Source organism: Paroedura picta, chromosome 8 (assembly GCF_049243985.1).
Source record: "Paroedura picta isolate Pp20150507F chromosome 8, Ppicta_v3.0, whole genome shotgun sequence".
Taxonomy (NCBI): domain Eukaryota; kingdom Metazoa; phylum Chordata; class Lepidosauria; order Squamata; family Gekkonidae; genus Paroedura; species Paroedura picta.
Genome location: NC_135376.1, coordinates 76,171,822 through 76,190,449, shown reverse-complemented (window position 1 = coordinate 76,190,449; position 18,628 = coordinate 76,171,822). Strand labels below are relative to the sequence as shown.

The 18,628-nt window shown below is 41.7% G+C and overlaps 2 protein-coding genes across 2 annotated transcripts; both read right to left on the bottom strand.

Moving 5' to 3' along the window:
- Window positions 1–748: 748 nt before the first annotated feature.
- DNAJC9 (DnaJ heat shock protein family (Hsp40) member C9) lies at window positions 749–6,041 on the bottom strand. The gene is made up of 5 exons (XM_077350441.1): window positions 5,808–6,041; window positions 3,492–3,632; window positions 2,616–2,870; window positions 1,649–1,732; window positions 749–1,236 (listed from the first exon to the last, which is right to left on the bottom strand). The coding sequence occupies exons 1-5, from the start codon at window positions 5,985–5,987 to the stop codon at window positions 1,117–1,119; spliced, it is 780 nt and encodes a 259-aa protein (XP_077206556.1). The 5' UTR covers window positions 5,988–6,041; the 3' UTR covers window positions 749–1,116.
- Window positions 6,042–8,372: 2,331 nt separating this feature from the next.
- On the bottom strand, window positions 8,373–18,587 carry TFAM (transcription factor A, mitochondrial). The gene is made up of 7 exons (XM_077350418.1): window positions 18,033–18,587; window positions 16,813–16,946; window positions 15,434–15,504; window positions 13,741–13,890; window positions 12,446–12,541; window positions 10,488–10,544; window positions 8,373–9,106 (listed from the first exon to the last, which is right to left on the bottom strand). Exons 1-7 carry the CDS (start codon window positions 18,263–18,265, stop codon window positions 8,864–8,866), a joined length of 984 nt encoding a protein of 327 aa, XP_077206533.1. The 5' UTR covers window positions 18,266–18,587; the 3' UTR covers window positions 8,373–8,863.
- Window positions 18,588–18,628: the final 41 nt, after the last annotated feature.

Genomic DNA, 18,628 nt, shown 5'->3' with positions numbered 1-18,628 from the left:
CTGCATCTGCATTTGTAAACAATGAGAAAAACCATGTGCGCTTCATAGTGCTGTTTAGATTAGGGGGTCATCGTGAGACTGGGTTTCTGAATTCAGGGACTTGGCTTTTGGGGAGCAAGTCTTTACTGAATGCATGGGGTTTTGTTGGGGACTGCAAGACTGGCCGTTTAAGTGAGTCACCAAAGCTGCAACCTGTGTTCTTGTGGGATGAAGAAAATACTAGTTGCGCAGTGACAGACTGGCCTCAATCTGGCTCTTGTCACATAAAATGAGAGAGCCCTCAGGATGATGGACATTCCCAGCACCATAAAAGATACCCCCAGCCACTCCAAACATCATGAAGTTGCTGCAGGCGTACACTGGCTGTACCTGTGAAAGTGGATTTCTGAATACCCTTTTCCTTAGCCAGACCAGTGAGATTAGCTCTGAAGTCACCCAGCTATCTAAACATGCTTTCTAGAGCCATTGATAGAGCTACTACTGGAATTATACTTCAACCACAGCACGCTGAACCTTTTGGGAATAGTTTCACTGTACGTTCTGCCAATAACGTGTGTGCGAGTGAAGTGTCATTGCATCACTTCTAATTTATAGCAATCCCTATGAATTAATGTCCTCCAAAACATCTGATTGTTAACAGCCATTCTCATGTCCTGCAAGCTGAGGGCCATGGCTTCTGCCAATAGGAGATGTTAAGGGTAACTATGTTCACAATGTTTTCTTAATTGTCTTCAGAAGCATTTAGGACTTTCATTCCCAGCTGTTATTTTGGGTCTTTATTTGCCACAATACTTTTAAAAACATCCTTTATTAAGTCTAACAAATACTTTTATAAAATAATGAAATAATGTTTGCACTCATATCAAACTTACCCCTGCAATAAGACAGCTCTACCAAACATCATTCAAAAAGCAGATGTAAACTTGCCAATATCTTACTCTTCTGCAGCATTCTAAAAAATTACACAGAATTATTTTACATCTCACCTCCTTGGACATGCGTTCCCCGCTACACCCATGAACTGATGAAGGAATGTTTTTCCTTTGGCTGTCTCAGAGTAGAATTCATTCAAATGGAAGACATGAAGAAAGGAATACACTTGGGAAAAAAGTATGCTCATTTACTTCTTTTCTTGGCTGCTGTTTTCTTGCCTCCTTTCTTGGAGGAATTTCCGTACTTTGCTTCCATCTGGGCCAGAAAGTCATCCATTTCCTTTTTCCGATTCTCATTTCTTCTCTGTCAAATTAACAAAAGAATGCTGATCAGCCCAGGTATTTCACTTGCTTCTCTTATTTATGAAAGGATAAGATTCAAAACTGGCTAATTCAGGATGTAGAACACAGTATTAGAATGCCCGTATAGAAATAACTACAAAAACCAGGCCACTGAAAGGGTGAGAATTGTTCTAGATGAAAGCACTGCCCTTTTTATGGGCTAGTCCAGGCCACAGTAGCAGGCTGAACATAACTTACTGAATGTGCTCAAGGATCCATCTGAGTCAGCATTCTGTTTCAACAAGGCCAGTCAATTGCTCCCAGAAACATCAAAAGCAATGCAAAAGAACAACAGTTATTGCCTCTTTTGTGCACTTGCCACCTACAGCACCTGAATGCAGAGATTCCATTTCGTGCTATGGGCACAAGTTTACCTGAATTAATGCTCTGACATCATCGTCTTTATCAACGCCTAGCTCTTCTCTGGCTTTTTCTGCCTCTTTAGCCTCTTTTTCAGCCTGAAACAGAAACACAGCTTCTTTATTAACCATGTATTGCAGGAACTAACCCTATATTCTGTTAAGCCTCAAAAGAAAAGTCAGAAGCCTTGGCTATCTGCCCTTCAAAAGACTGGGAGACCTGAATTTCTGCCATTTGTTATCCTGCCTTTTTCATATTATTTTAAATAATATGAAATATTATTTCATATTATCATCATCACCTTCCAACCTCCAATGCCTTTGTTCGGGTAGGGGAGAGTAGTATTTTCCGCCGTGTTGGGTATTTTTATAGTCTTTTAACGGGGGTTTTAATGGGGGATTTTAAGACTATTGTTACCCGCCATGAGCCTGTAGGGAGTGGCAGGAAATAAATCGAATAATAATAATAATAATCTGTGAGCTGCCTAAATTTCCTTTGTAGACAGGCAGTACACAAAAGCAGAATAAATGCTTGAATATAGGAATCTGCATTGCTTGAGTACCATTAAAAAACATTGCAAACATGTTACACTAGAGAGAAAAATCTGCCATTTTCCTCCAGCACTGCATTGACATTCGCATTTACACCAAACGGCAATAACATTATAGACATTCCATAGAGAAGTCGATAGCACAGAATTCCAAAAAGATTCTCATTTTAGACCTAGCACTGCTGACATGCCATCCATCATCATTCTGTTCCACTAAGGACATTCAGGATTTGGTGAGTTTGCTCAGTGACACAAAGGAATAAAGTAGAAATCTGTATTTAATACCTCCACTATAGAGGGTTTTACATTTGAAACGAGCTGACACATGTGAAATATGAAATACGGAATGTTAAGACTAGGAAATATTCAGAATTTTATTTATTGGCAAATGGTACACATTTGTTCACTGAACTTTATTACCGTCAACATACCCTCCTTTTTCTTGCATTCATTTTTTGCTTAGACTCTTTAGCAAAGGCTTTGTAGAATGGAAGTTCTCCCAAGTCAATGGCTTGTTGGATAATTGTCCTTATTCTTGGTTCATCTGTATAATCTGCACATAATACTTTATCCATGATTTGGTCCATATCGCCTTTATACTTCTTATATGCTGTTTTAATGTCCTCCACTTCTTCTGTAGAATCATTGTACTGCTTCTTAAAGTCTTCAATATCTTTTAAAGTTACCTGGTTTTCAACAGAGAAAAAAACCTTGAGTCTGACAATCCTCAATACCAAATGCAGACGATAGATGTTTTCATTGCAAGAGCAATCCTCTTTAAACAAGTTTACTTTTGTGATCAACTGCATGGAACTCTACCAATTTCTACCAATTTCTGTTCCATATGTAAAGTTAGGCAGAGGAAGAAGGAAGAAAGCTTTTGTGTCACTTCCATCTCTTCCTATTTAGAGAAAAGAAACGTCAAACAAGTTTCATTAAGCCATGAATAATTGATCAAAGATACTTAATTCTTAAACTGAAAAAAACACAAGCATAGGATTTGTGTATTACAGATGCACACACCAGATAATCATCTTACAACCCTCCACCCATCCCTCTCCCCCAATAGGGTTAGTGAATTTAATCACTTTTAAATTATTTAAATTATATTTTAAAATTTTTAAACAGACTTCTAACTAGATTATTTTTTGTTTGTTTGTATATTTATTGTTTACTATAATGCCTGTGTTGTTCACCGCCCTGATGTGATTAATTGTGTGGGGGGCGGTATAGAAGTTGCACAATAAATACAAAAAATAAATAAGAGAGCCCTTTCCAGCTTCACCAGCTTGAGGACGACTGCCTACTTCTTTGAAGATCAGCTTCCAGTACTCTTCCCAGTTGCGGTCCTGACTCAGCACAGTCGACTCCTCATCTACGATGCCCTGCTGGTCATACAGATTGCGCAGCTCCTGGTCACTCAGCACTGCATACACCTTGCCCAAGATCTGAGGAGACAAGACAAGCCACCTCAACAGGCCGATAAGGAAAAGCAACCTGTCACTCAAGCCTGATCTAGATGTACAGCAGAATGAAGTAGTATGGGGGACAAGGTAGCAAATCATAATGCATCTGTTCAGACTGGAAGGGAAGGGAATATACTAATCCCCACAAGTTTAGAAATTGCCGTGTGAAATGCTAGCCAGAATCTTTCTCTAGGAAATGCTATTTATTTATTTACATAAGGGGAGCATCAACATCAGGGAGCCAGGGAGATTTATTCAAAACCAAGTGATTTAGACTAGATTTTATTTATTTACTTAATTTATATCCCACTTTTCTCCCTAATGGAAACCCGAAGTGGCTTACAGCATTCTCCATTTTATTCCCCAACTGCAACCACCTGAGATAGGTTAGCCTGAGAGTGCATGACTGGCCCAAGGCCAACCATGGCAGATTGTGGGTTAGAACTTGGGTCTCCCAAATACTTGTCCATCACTGCCCTTATCTTTGCTCCGGAAATTTCAACTGGTCCAGAATGAGGCAGCCAGGATTCTCACAAGAACACCCTGGAGGGCACACATTCATCCGGTGATCCAACAGCTGCACTGACTCCCAGTTGAAGTCCAGATCAAGTTTAATGTATTGGTAATTACCCATAAGGCCATTTGTGGTCTGGGTCCAGTGTATCTGAGAGACCACCTTTACATTTATACCCCCACGAAGAATATTATAATACCAACCAGCTGGAGGTCCCTGGCCCCAAGGAAATATGCCTGGCCTCAACCAGGGCTAGGAGATTTTCTGTCCTGGCCCCTACCTGGTGGAATGAGCTCCCAGCATACTGGAGCTGGCACAGTTCCTCAGGCCTGAAAAATGGAGCAATTCTGACTAGCACAATAAAATCAGAGTCCAGTAGCACCTTTAAGACCAACAAAGATTTATTCAAGGCGTGAGCTTTCAAGTGCAAGCACTCTTTGTCAGACTAAGAACTGATCATCATAACAGTAGGAATATATAAGCAAAAGTTAATCTTGTTATATTAGTAAACTGTGTCACAGCATCCACATGCAGCCACATGATAATTCCCTGCCAAACCTTGAATAAATCTTTGTTGGTCTTAAAGGTGCTACTGGACCAACATATTTACTCATTTTAGAAGACACTAGGACACCTGGTTTATGTGTTTGCTCATTGTACTGGTTAAGGTCTATTGGGGGGGGGGGTGATCACACACACACACATCACATTAAATTTCACTTCAGCATCTTTTCCTGCACTGTGTCTCTCTTACATCATCCACACCCCCAGAAATACACACAGGTGAACATTTTGGCTTATTATGGCCCAACAGTCTGGTGCAATTCTGCATGGGAACACATTGAAAAGCCAGACCAATCTAAAAGCAAAACCTTTTAGTAAATGGGCAGATGAGTGTCATTTCTTAAGATAGAAGCAGAGTCCAGTAGCACCTTTAAGACCAACAAAGATTTATTCAGGGTGTGAGCTTTCGAGACTAAGAACTCCTTACATTACAAAGAGTGCTTGCACTCGAAAGCTCACGCCCTGAATAAATCTTTGTTGGTCTTAAAGGTGCCACTGGACTCTGCTTCTATTGTGATACTTCAGACCATCACGGCTACCCATTTGAATCTACATTTCTTAAGATGTAAAGGAAATCTCTATTCATACATTAGAGAATTAAGTAGTTAACAGCACAGTCTTACACAATTCTATTTGTTTAAGGTTCACCTTTCTCACATGGACATGGTGGATAACCCACAGGGAGTCAGTCCAGTCCACAACGTTCAATAACTAATGCATGAGGATATGAGAAGGGATGGGCTCCTAGCAGCTGCAACCATGGGGCAGTCTGTTCCCCAGCCACTGCATCCGTAACGCCAACGTCACAAGTGGCCCAGGGCTCTTATTTAGGTGGCAAAAGGGCATTTCTCCAGACAGCTGCTCTGCCAGGATAAACCAGGGAAGGAAGGCAAGCAGGGCTGCCAGGAACAGCCAAAGGGACGTTCCCCTGAGCTCCTTTTGAAAGAAGGGCAGCCCGCCTCCACTGCCCCCCTTGAGAAGGCGAAGCTCCACCTGTCGCATTCCCGCCTGCCAGAGCCTACTAGTGAGGAGGAGGCGGCGGCGGAGGAGTAGGCTGGCCGCGCTCCCCGCCCCCTTACTTGGAAGTGGCGGGTGGCTCGCTCCTTGTCCGCCGGGTCGGCGCGGTCCGGGTGCACGCGCAGGGAGGCCTTGTGGTAGCCGCGCCGGATCTCCCCGGCCGAGACCCCGCGCGCCACGCCCAGCACTTGGTACAAGTCCCCCGCCCCGAAGGCCTCGCGGCACTCCTCCAGCAGCCCCATCGCCCCGCCGGCCGCTCGCCTGCCTGCTTTCCCGCCACCAGCTGCTTTACGGCCGCGCCTGGAAACGTCGCAACGGCCACAAAAAGGAGCGGGCGGGAGAGAGGCTCACCATAGAGATGGGCAAGGCTAGAGGGGCCTTCGAACTCCTGTAAAAGAGGAGGAAAAAGACAGAGCCCAGAAGCACCATAAAGGCTGCCGAAATGGGTGGCAGCGGAGGCGCTTGCCTGAGTCACGGCCCGCTTCTTCAGGCACCTCACGAATGCTCCTCCCCTGCCACAGATTTAGTAGGTCTTTAAGTTGCTCCTGGACTCTGGCTCTTTTCTGTTGCTACGAACAGACTAATGCAGCCGCCCATCTTGATCAGCCCCCAGAAGTAAAGAGAAAAACGATGCAATCCTTAATGGGTGAAATTGTCTGATAGGCCACCTTGATAGTGGCGCTGTGCAAAATGCTGTTTTGGAGAAGAGATGCTCACCAGTCTTCCTGCATAGAATTCCTTCTCTACAGGATGAGTCATTTTGGAAGGCAGTGGACCACATAGCCTGCAGCCTAACGTGTCAGGAATGGGTAGTTCAATTGACACCAAGGAAGGCCATGCTGGAGCTCACGAAGAATCACTCACTCAATCGGCCATGGAGGCTGTGATTCAAAATGTGCTTACTTGGGAATGGACACCCCCACCCCAAACTGAAAAACCAACAGGAGCCGTGTGTGATTTAGCTTCTGCAAAAGTGGCCCTAGAGGCTGCTTCTCCAAATGAGAAGCAGTGACTCACTAGATAGGTAGTAGTTTGAGCATTGGTCTAGGATGCCCACTTGCTGGCAAACTTTGAGCCAGTCTGTCAGCCAAATTCCTTCACACTTGTGAGGACAGAGTGGAAAAGGATGGAACCAGGTGTGAATAGCGTTACTGTTATGAAAGGGTTTTCTTGACACACATCAGATACATGAAATGAAATCCTGCAGTGCAGAATTTATATGCACAATGCAGTATTTATTTGGACAAAAATTTAGTTGTTTGAATTCTTGTCTCTTTGAGCACATATGCTTTCTCCCCTCCTTCAGTCATTCAATCATGGAAAGCTTGTAGGTGTTGCATGACCCATGTGGACTAATAGTCCAGAAAGAAGGCTGAAGTGGGGTGGGAGTAGAACTCCACTTACAGAACACCTTTAGATAGCATTTTCCCCAGAAGTACTTTTCTGGTTTGACCTTAGTCATGTTCAGTTTGCACTGCCACAGCAGTACCAGTTATATTGGGCTTTCAAAATTGCCACACTTTCAGTTTCTATTGCAGAGGTTCTTGGGGACTTCATTTCTGTTCTTCTAGGCTTCTGTTGCCCCCCTCCCCCTCTGCTGTTTTTACCTTTCATAAAAACAAGGATTTAGGCACCCTCATTTTGAGGGGGGTGATAATTCAGACCCTATAAATCCAATTCATACCAAATATGGACAGCAGGTAGAAGAAAGTTAACTGGAGATCCACTGCAAGTTTCAGGTCTTTAGCATGCAGGAGGGCTATTATACCACCATCATGAACCTCAAAAAGTTCACACCTCTGTGGTTCAACGTATCATCCCAAGAACCCAAACAAACTGTGTTTTGCTTGGCTTATTCTCATCCTTAACCAATACTTGCAGCCCTCTGTTTCTGATAATATCCTTGAGAATAGACAATAAAGATGCTGTAACATGTCTGGATACTTGATGGGTTCAGCTGGTTTAACATTCTGCTGATCAATTTCCAGCCAAAGTTCTGTCACCATAAGCATTCTGTATCAGACTCGGCATTTGAAGCACTTAGTCTGGGCCACAGTTAAAAGGGCCCTGATCGAAAGCTTATAGTCTACAAACATAAGACCAATATATAGAAAAGCTGGCATGTCTTAGATAAGAGCTCTTTTTAAGCAGACCATCTATGCCATAAACCAAAAGATGTGTGCTTGTCCCCAATTCTGGACTGCTTTCTCCCAGGGCCCACCCAACCCAAGAACTCCTGAGGCTCCCAGGTAAGCCTCAGGTGAACCTCATGCTCAGGAACAAATAAGGGTGATGTTAATTTACATTTTCTACTCTTAAATGTGTTAATTTAATGTTCATATTATTCTATTGTTCTATGTTGCTTGCAGTTATCACTGTATTATTGTTAAACTAAGTTATCTGTACTGTTTTATGTGAACCGCCCTGAGCCTTTGGGGAGGCCGGTATATAAATATAATAAAATATTTAACTTCAGATTTCATTTTATGAGGTTACTACTTGCATACTGTAGAGCTAAGGAAAGCAGAACTAGAGTTTAGATGTAAAAACAGTAATGCCTCTTCTGTTTTAAAAGTCCCAACACGAAAAGGTCCATTTTCAAACTTGGATAAATAATGAAAGCCGAGTTGTTTTGTATAAAAGTCACTACATTTTATTTTTTTTTCATGCAATATAAATAATATGCACTGCTGGTAGAGACATACAAAAATGTAGATGAAAAACATTTCAAAAAACTATTCAGTGGTTGTTAATTACAAGGCCGAAATTAGCAAATGTACATGCTTTCTCCAGTGACTACTCATTATTTACATGCTAAATATCTTTGAAGCCCCCAAAGTATTTCCTAATAAGAAAAAAAATGATTTTATACATAGTTTTAATTTGTAAGAGAATGCTTATTTATACATTTAAACAAGCATCTCTACTCTCATGATCAACCACCGCTTAAATTCTCACAGCTTGATTTATCCTTGTGGACAGTTTTCAGAAATTTAAAACTTCCATTATTCTGAGTTTCTCTCAAGCATACAATCTCATCTCAGTTCCTCGCCAAGCATAATTTCTGAACACATTAATGACTGCTCTTGAATGAAAAAATACATTCTACTTAACACTTTTATTCTTCAGATTTCTTCACACTGGGTGCTGATGAGGCTCCCTTGCTTCCCAACGGATTCTTTAAAGTTGTAGACTGCTTTTTTGAAGTTGCCTTTATTACAGTTTTCTTTGCTTTTGGGATTTTCCTTCTGGTTTTATGACGTATAAGATCTTCACGGCCAATTTCTGCCATATGATCCTCCCATAACTTCATTTCGTTTTCATACCGGATCTTATCATCTTCAGCAAGCTGATGGTACGTCTAAGTAGTAATAGTAAGTTTTTCAGAAGGAGAATTTGATATGACAAAAAGTTTAAATGCATCAGAAATTGCAGGAACATTTTACCAATATCTGAGGCATTTATCTCACAGAACTACAGGTCTTTTGGAAGTATCATAAACATGTAGGAAATTGTTATGTACATTGTTTCTCTAAAGTTGTATGTTCAGCAAAACTCCAGAAGCTGCTTGGTGAACCTCCGACATTTGCCATGTAATGCAAACATGAGTACTTTTTCCTTTGTGACAAGTGCATGCTTCTTCAGGTACAGCTGTTAAGGTGTGTACATTAAAGTGATGCTGGAGCAGCTGGTAAAGATGAGTTCTCATAATTCCCTCAGGAATACAAAGTTGTTTTAGACTTTTTAAATCCTGTTCACCCAAAGAACTTATAACATAATAAAGGCATTTGAATTTTTTACAGCCATACCTATGATACTTTTTTTTTAAACAACAGCAATGTCAATATGTAAAAATAAATACATTTTAACATGCAAGCAAAGGACTATGAGAGGCAACATTTTTTCCTTTACCTGTTGAAATAGAAAAGCTCAAAGCAAAATAGCTGCACCAACTGACTCTTCTCAACACAAATGAGAATGTTGATACCTTAGACCATGGTGATTACTAACAAGTACAAATCACTGTATATTTAAATCCCGTAGCCAAATTTTTAAGAGAAGGAACTTCAACCCAAGAGGTTCGACTGAATTTCATATTCCCATGTTTAAATGGGGTGCTTCTGCTCATGCACAGGGATGGGCGATATTTCTTTGACAAAAGCTTTAAACACTTTATGGGGTATCAGCTCCAGAAGTCCACAAATGCTGGCGAGAGAGCGGGGGAACCTTTAATGTGGCTGTGTGCATGGAAACTTAGAAGACTCCATGCATGAGTGAACAGGCACTCATGTTAGTTCGGATCCCAGCCAGTACATGAATAACAGGCAAAAGGCTAGCATGAATTTTTCGTGTGACAAATCTTATATTTTAGAATAGTTCAAGAAGCCAAATATCTCAAGTGTTTGGAATTTGAAGTTCACAACTAGAAAGCTATGGCATTGTCAAAGCCTACAGAAACTGAAATTCTTCAAAGCAAACCTGCTGCAGAGTGCAGAGAGAAGCTACAGCAAATGAACTGACAATTTCAATTGCTTCTAGAGGCAAAAAGCTAATATTGAGCTTTTAAGATAATCATGATGAGGGAGGGCATACCTCATAAGACACAGGAGGGATTTCAAAACTACTACCCAGCCACAGTTTTCAGTTTTATGCCTATTACTGCTGCAAAAAACTTCATCTACAAAACTTAAAACATGGTAATTTCTAGTTACTAAGCTTCAAAGACAGTTTTATGACAATACCTGTTTTTTAGAACTGGCCAATTTTTGCCACTCTTCAAATAGATTTTTCATCTTTCCCTATGAGAGAAAAATTCACAAACATCTGCAGATTTGTAGAAGAAATCTCTTAACCCATACTCAGCAACATACAGCCAATACCAGTTAAGGCTGACATCTCACTGATAATGCTTGGGATTCAATGGAGTGCATGCACAAAAACAGTCATGACGCAGCCCCCACCCCCAACTCCCAGGAACCCCATCCCCTCAAAAGTGCTAATGCTATATAAACTCCACATGACCAGCAAAGGGAGGTGCAATGAGGAATGGATTCACATAAAATTGGCTTCTCCTTCCTCCTTATTCAATAGTACTTTCAGTAATGTAACAATTCTGCTTTGTGCCCCTGGCTGCATGGTCTCTACAGATCTTATAGTATCAGGATTGAAATTTTAAAGGTTTTGGCCTAATGCCGGAAGCGGTAAAGATGAAGAACCACTCAAACACTACAGTGCTGGACATCATCTGTGATGTCACAAACAGTAAGCAAATGAAAAGAGGCTTTTGTGCTGACCATTCCTCCGTTATAGAGCTCATTCTCCCAGAAATCTGCCAAAATCCAAACCTGAAAATCTATTTGGAAGCAACAGAAGCTCAATTTTGGCTAGTATTTTAATGGCTTGCAGACAGAACGTTTATGAGTGAGTTGCTATTCCATGTCTTCCTCTGAAGAAAAGGCAGGCAGTTACAGGAGCCAGGCAATCTCAAAAAGGTAACTTTCCAGCCCTTCTAGTTTCAAAGATATATTTAAAAGAAATTATAAAAGCATTATTTCCACTGCCAAGCAAGTTGGTAGGCAAAGGTCACTAACTTTTGGTATTAGGATTAGTGGAGATATATAGAACCAGTTTTTGAATGATGGGAGCAAAAATAAACCAGCCATCAGAAAAGAAATTATTTAAATATAATCATCATAAGGAAGTGTCATTCCTTGATATCTCTTACTTTTTGGGGTGTTGACAGGCACACAATCTGCTTTCAGAAAGAGGTCTAAGGTTAAACAGGGAGAAAATCTCAGTATTTGGGGTCGGGCAAAGCCATGTTTGACAGGTCTATTATGCACGAGTGCATAGGTACAAAATTACTGGCCTCAATAAGCCATTCTTCTTGTACACTATATCAAGAAAGCTGTGCCGAGGGGTGGTTCCATAAATGTAATAAATCAATTATCAATCAATAACTTTAATAATAAATCAACCAAGATTATGCAAGGGAAAAGACTAGCTATAAAAAGCAAACTGAGCAGTATAACTTGTCACTGGGATACAGAATTCTAGGGCTGCCACCTGATGTGTTATTTAGCTGTAGTTAAATAAAAATATTTATTTTTTCCCCAGGTTTTCCCTGTTTTTCCAGGTTTGCACTCACTCTTTCCCCTCACCCCTTCTTGCATAGAGAATCATAGTTAGAAACTAACTTGTTAGCTGTGACATATGCAATCAGGAAAGAAGTTTTTCAGCAATTTGTCCCCCTCAGCAAGCTAGAATTTATAGGATTAAGATCCCATAGAGCCATTTCAGAGATAGGACGATTCCCATCAGCAGAAAGTGACTTCTTTGCCTCTTCCCTACTGTTGCAGGCCCAACTGCCCCTCTCTGAAATGCTGTTTCTGGAGACCCTTCCATCAGTGAAAAAGCTCCATGGTGTCCCAAGCCTAAACCGTGATTCAACACTGTTTAGGGGACCAGTTATTTGGGTAGAGAACTAACTCTCGTTAATTCCATACATCTGTCTTTGTGCCTCACCGGTAATTAAAGCTGGCTTCTAAATATGACTCTTTGCACAAAATGATCTAGGTAGGGGAGCAAGCAAGAGCCTAGCAACTAATTCCCGAAGAATTTCATGGTACCTTAAAATTATGTTATAAAAACCCAATACGTATATAATTTTGTTTTTAGAACAGCAGCTCTACTCACTTACCGTCACTGAGACTCCTTTAGCTTCCTGGAAATGTTCAGACATAAAAATATTGAAGGCATTACGAGGTCTTTTAGGTTTTCCAAGCACAGTTAATTGCTGAAAAAAAGGACACCTGTAAATAACTCTCTTAATAGTGAATTTAGTCACCAGATGACTGATTACTACTTTTTTGTGGCAGCTCCAAAGGCCTCATGGATGCTGCTTTTGAGTGCCCTTGACTAGGATTGGGGGGGTGGGGGTGGCTAATCCAGCACAAGGGCAGCAGCAGCAGCAGGGACAGCCTCTGGAGTTTGCTCCTCAGCTACTTTCCAGTTTGGTTACAATTCAGCCATAATATGATTGAACAGGCATAACTATACAGGGCAACACTACAAAAACGGTTCTAGTTTTGTTTGGGTGACATGACCAGCTTTTGATAGTTTAGAAACTGAAAATTAATGATACAAGTGAGAACCAGTGGAAAACCTATGGTGAGATTCCATTGACACCACCAGGACAGAAGGAAGAAGGCAGCAGGAGAGGCAGGCTCTAGGCACCAGGGGTGTTAGGGCTAAAATGGCACCCAATCAGCTCTGGGCTCCCTCCAAACCCGAACACTGCTCATGTTCAACAGCCCCAAGATCAACTGAGTTTGTGGGGTGGTGAAGAAGCAGCACTTACTCCCTCCCAGCCCAAACACCACCAGTTGATAGCATCTGCTTTTTCTAGCCACCTTCCTCTTTCCCTCCTGGCAGCAAGGAGGCAGTAATGCTGGGTAGTGGTAGCAGCTCAAACATTGTTTTTATTTTATGATGATATCCCATGAAGAGCAACTGCCATCTAAGTACATTGCCTAATAACCTTAGACTGGAGTAATTCTGCATAGGATTGAATTGTTATATTATTTCCAACAAACAGCATTTCTAATCTGCCACTTGTAACAGCTCAGAGCTCATTCCCACAACAGATTTTCTATTTTGACCCTAGTACTAGTTTATTGTGACTTCCTGTATTGTGCCAGGGGTTGGACTCAATGACCCTAGAGGCACCTTCTGACTATGATTCTATGTTGAATGTCAATTATGACATATTAATGTATAACCTGTGCTTTTCTCCCTCAATATACTCAAACAGCAATCAGAAAGGTTATTTTGATTAGATAAGTTGGATACAATACAAATATCATACATACTTTATAAATAATGCAATATTTTTTGTGTTTAGACACTGAGGCATTATTAACATAAATATATTTCATTTACTGTATATTATTTCATCCACTGTAATAATGAAAATTCTACATTTTAAAGACTAACCCTTTTTTTCCTTGCTGCTTTTCTTTTTGCAGATCTCCTTCTCTTTTCTTCTTTCAAAGCTTTTTCCTGCTCAGGGGTTAACTGGGCTTTGTATTTCGCTAGTTGTTCTTTGTAAGTCTGCCTTTCAATCTTCGCAGCTGCTTCATAAGGCTAGAAACAAAAGTATCAATGATTTTACCATGATTCATTGGGGGGGACCAAAACTGTTTCAATTAACATGTACGATTAAACATTAAGTGGTTTACAAAACATTCTTAATTAAAACATTTATGAACTATATAGTATACTATTAGTAACTTTTTAAAAGTAATGTTAAGTGAAAACCATAATTTCATCATCAGCCCTGTAATACAATTTACTTCCATAGTTAAAATTAACTGATGTCTTATACATGTGGATGGACATATAAACTGAAATTATTTTCCTCTTTTTTGTTTGATAATTTCAGAAATTTCTAATTTGGTAGGAACTATTACTGTGGCATTTCTAGTTCCAGGTGCTGCAAGGATCCATCTTGCCCCCCATGCTGTGTAACGTCTACATAAAACTGTTGAGAGGGATTGTGAGGAGATTTGGAGTTCAGGTATCCACAATATACAGATGATACCTCAGTCTATTTCTCCTTAACAGCTGATCTGGGTAGGTCTCTGGAAGTCCTAGCAAGTACATGAGGAAGGTAGCCAAATGTATAAAGATCAATTAACTCAATTTCCAGACAAGTCAGAAGTTATCTTGGCCAACACCAAAGCCACTTGAGGACTGGCAACTTAATCTGTCCTGGGAGGGGACTGCACTCCTCCTGAAGGAGCAGGTTTGTAGTTTGAGGATCTGAGCCTAAGGCTGGAAGCTAATGCCTCCTTTACACAATCTCTTACTTTTCTCAAAAAGTATGATTTGGGCAAAAATCCATACTCTGGGGTTAGAATAGCATAATATACTTTAAGTGGGTTGCCTTGAGAAACTTCATTTGTTTCAAAATTCAGCACCAAGTGATTGCAAGGGGCTGATACAGGGATTATATCACCCATGTGCTGATGGATCTACACAAGCTGCTCATCTGTTTTCAGGCATGAAGAGCTGGTTCTTATCTTTAAGGTCCTAAATGACTTGTGGCAAGGTTTAGGACCAACTTTTCCCATACTAGTTAACTAGTCTACTAGTTAAGATCCTTCTCACAAGCCTTGCTCTGTGTTATCTCACTTGCAGAGATGAGGAAGGTGGTGACAGAAAGTGCTTTTTCACTGGGGAATGCACACTTCCTTGGGGCTCACCTGTAGCCTAAACTGTTCTCTTCCAGGAACAAGGCACAAACTTTCTTTTTACATGGTCGGTATTCATCTTTTGACATAGTTTTTAAATTCTTGATTCTACTCTAAGCATTATTTTATGTTGTTTCTATGCTCTTGCTGGATTTTTAGCAATATTACATGTTACATAAAAACATGTTTTTATCATGTTTTACTTTGGAATCCATCCTAAGTGAATTTTAAACAATTAATGACAAAATAATTGCCCCTCCAGTGTATGATTCTTTATTAGCAAAGCAAACTACAAAGCAAATCTACCAGAAAGGGGCACAAGGGTATATAGAGAACATTTTTTAAAAGTATTTTCTGTTCAAAGCAGAGCAGTAAAATAACAGTAAAATTTTCATTCATATGAAAACAGTAATCCAAAAGAAAGTGATGCTCACTTGTTTGTCAGATGGCAATAACTCCCTCCAAGCATGTGCTAGCTTTTTTGTTATGTCAAAAATACTTGTACCTGGGAAAAAAGATTTAGACCCAAACATGAATGTACAACTAAATTTAATGAAGTTGCATTTTTTCTAGGTATTCACAAAATAAATCACTTAATCATGCATAAAGGCAGACCGATTCTGTGTTACTGCACAGTATATAACAACTGATCCAAATAGTCAATTGTTGAGTCAGAATGTGACTTAGCAAGACCTTTCTTGGCACACAATCTCTTATACCAGCAGTCCCCAACCTTTTTACGGTTGAGGACTGCCTCCGGGGGTGGGGGAGAGCTGGCAGACCGGGCTCAGAGTTGCCGCGCATGCACGTTTGCGCCAGCAGGGGCACTAACACGTGTGCAGAGTTGCCGCGCATGCGTGGCAGCTCCACGCATGCGTGTTTGCATCCGCCGGCGTGCCAGCGGCTGCTCCTGCCTCTTCCCCCCCTTCACAGCAAGATGCTAGCCGGGCCGCGAGCGAAGCTTTGCTCGTGGCCTGGCGAGCCCGATATCGAAGCTTTATGTGGCCTGGCAAGCTTCTCGCTGTGGGGGTGGGAAGAGGCAGACGAGGCCACCCAGGGGTTGACGACCTCTGCCTTAAACAATAGACAATTCAAAACAGAAATTGAATTTTCCAATTATATTAATTATCTGTATTCTTTGTTTATACGTAAGTTCTTATTCAAAGAAAGATGCTTCCAGCTTACAATAGCAAATCAAATAAGTTCACAATGAGAATTTATGGTCAGAACTTCTACAGAGGGCTTCCTCTGAAAGATTTTGCCCAAATGCACTATTTTGCCCATGGCTGTAAAGGCCAAATAGGTTTAACTACATTGCTCACATTTTCTTTCCTTACTTCTGTAGGTTTCACCCCATACCCCACTGAATTTTTTAAATGCACCTCAGAACAATTATCTTTCTTTTCACACGTTATTGTACAACATGCACATTGACAGAATTGTATGGATAACAAAATGGCCAATTCCAAGAAGATATCAAACCCCCTTAATTTTTCTCCACTGTTAACCTAAATGCAGAAGGGCATAATATCCAATCAAGGCAAATGATTCCATTATTTTGTACATAGTTAATATATTTAGCACAGGACAACCAGAATTATTTTTCTTAAGTTTTATGGTCTGTTTGGTGGTCCAAAAGCAGAATGTGCGCAACTGCTTCATGAGACATAGCTGAAGTAGAGGGAGAATCCTGGCAAAACGTAAGGCATGAAAACGTGTCAATAAGTTTTATACATCTTTTGATATCCAAAGAGACACTCAGTATGTAAAACAATGATTTTATGTAAGTCACATATTCTAGTAGCTTATTTACCTGGATTTTGTTGCTTACATATTGGTCGCTGGTCTTGACAAAAGCGCATGTAGGCTGTCAAAGGCTGCTTTGGACGGTTATCTGAACTAATATATTTTGAAAACCACTTCTCCACCAAGCAGTTTTTACTACATCTGAATAAAAGCAAAATTATACATATTAACAAATTAAAATATAACAAACTTTCAAAAGGACAATTGACATTATCATACAATTGATATTATACAAAAATAACTCTCCAGAATACAATGCAATGTTACAATTACAATCCCACTGTACGCCCAAAGACAACTGATAACAACTCATTTCACCCATTCTGCACTAGTCCTATGATATTATCAAACATTCATCTTGCACCAGAATTCTCCCCAGTCCAGCTGACTATTTTAACACTAGTCCAGAAACAAATAACAGCCATAAAAATATTTGGTGTATGATGTATCAGCATCATACTTGGACTGCAGTAGACCAGCCAAACTGTCTGCACCACTCTGAGCAGCAAAGTTACATGTACTTAAATTTAGAGTGCAGTTTCCAAGAATCAGTTCTACACATACTCTTACGTCCCACCATGTAGAAACATAGTGAAAGACAGGGATGCCAGCTTCCAGGTAGGGCCTGGGGATCGCCTGGCATTACAGCTCATCTCTAGACGAAAGAGATCGGTTCTCCCAGAGAAAATGGCTGCTTTGGGGGATGGATTCTGTGGCACTGCACCCCACAGAGGTCCCTGTCCTCAGGTTCCATTCACAAATCTCCAGGAGTTCCGCAAGCAGAATATGACAACCCTGTGCCCTTCCCCCTATCCTAAGCCAGTGGCCGGGGGTGAGGCGGGGGGATGGGACCTAGCAACCCTCGTTGTAGCCCATATAAGCTTAAGTTAGATTTACGCATTTCTTGGATACGCTGCCTTGCTAAACATAACCGTTTCCGCTTCCGCAGTTCCACAAGACTCCTGCTTATTTTAGCCCTCAGGGATCTCGCCTAATAGGCTCTAGAGGTCATGTTGCTTGCTGGTCACAGCGCCCCAGAGCACATAAGCCTTCCTTATCCGAAGAAGCACCCAGGGAAGGAGAGGGAAGCCGGCAGACAGCGGGCGGGCGGGGGGGGCGTGCTTGGGGAGGCAAAATACAGGGGGGGGGGGGCATCTTTAGGAAAGACACAAGGCGGGGAAAAGGATGGACTCTCCCGACGTGGCTTCGTTGCGGCATTGCTTTTACCTGAGAATGTAACGCGGCCCGGACACCGCCGATAAAGCACGGGCCAGCAGAGCGGCAGCCATAGCAGCGACCCCCGCAGCTCGCTCCTTCTGGCGCCTCAGAACAGCCACGGGCACGCGCCACGAGCGCGGGGCATTCTGGGGCAGCGAAACGACCCAACGCGCGACGGCCTCCGGCCGGGCACAGCGGTTCCCAACGGCAGGTGAAGAGACACAAGGGCCCGGGGTGCGCATGCGCCAAAGCCTCCCGCCCGATTGGCGCGAAGGACGGCCCACCGTTAAATACAGTCACGACTTCCGGTTTCAATTTTCTTTTATTGCTGCCATGCGCGGGACAGGGAATCTAGAACGTAGCTCCCCTTTCCCTTATTTCTATGAACTGCGGATCCCCCACTCTCCGTATATATGGATTTGTTGCCCTTCCAACATCCCGCTCAGTTGGAAAACGCTTGTATGATCGAGTCACGATGATAGGGTGGCCCATGGAAGAAAAGATAACGGAAGGCGGTAAGGGTCAATCTTCCCAGGCGCCAAGGTTTCCTATCTGAAAGCGTGCTCGCGTTCCTACAGCCGGAGAAACAGACACAGAGATGGGCA

Coding starts and splice junctions, on each gene's coding strand:
- DNAJC9 (XM_077350441.1), bottom strand. CDS start 5,987: ATGGGGCTGCTGGAGGAGTGCCGCGAGGCCTTCGGGGCGGGGGACTTG. Junction 2,871..3,491: donor GGAAGCTGATCTTCAAAGAA/GTAGGCAGTCGT, acceptor GTTGAAAACCAG/GTAACTTTAAAAGATATTGA. Junction 1,237..1,648: donor ATGTCAGAGCATTAATTCAG/GTAAACTTGTGC, acceptor TTAATTTGACAG/AGAAGAAATGAGAATCGGAA.
- TFAM (XM_077350418.1), bottom strand. CDS start 18,265: ATGCGCACCCCGGGCCCTTGTGTCTCTTCACCTGCCGTTGGGAACCGC. Junction 13,891..15,433: donor TATTGCCATCTGACAAACAA/GTGAGCATCACT, acceptor TTTTGTTTCTAG/CCTTATGAAGCAGCTGCGAA. Junction 12,542..13,740: donor AAGCAGCAAGGAAAAAAAGG/GTTAGTCTTTAA, acceptor CCTTTTTTTCAG/CAATTAACTGTGCTTGGAAA.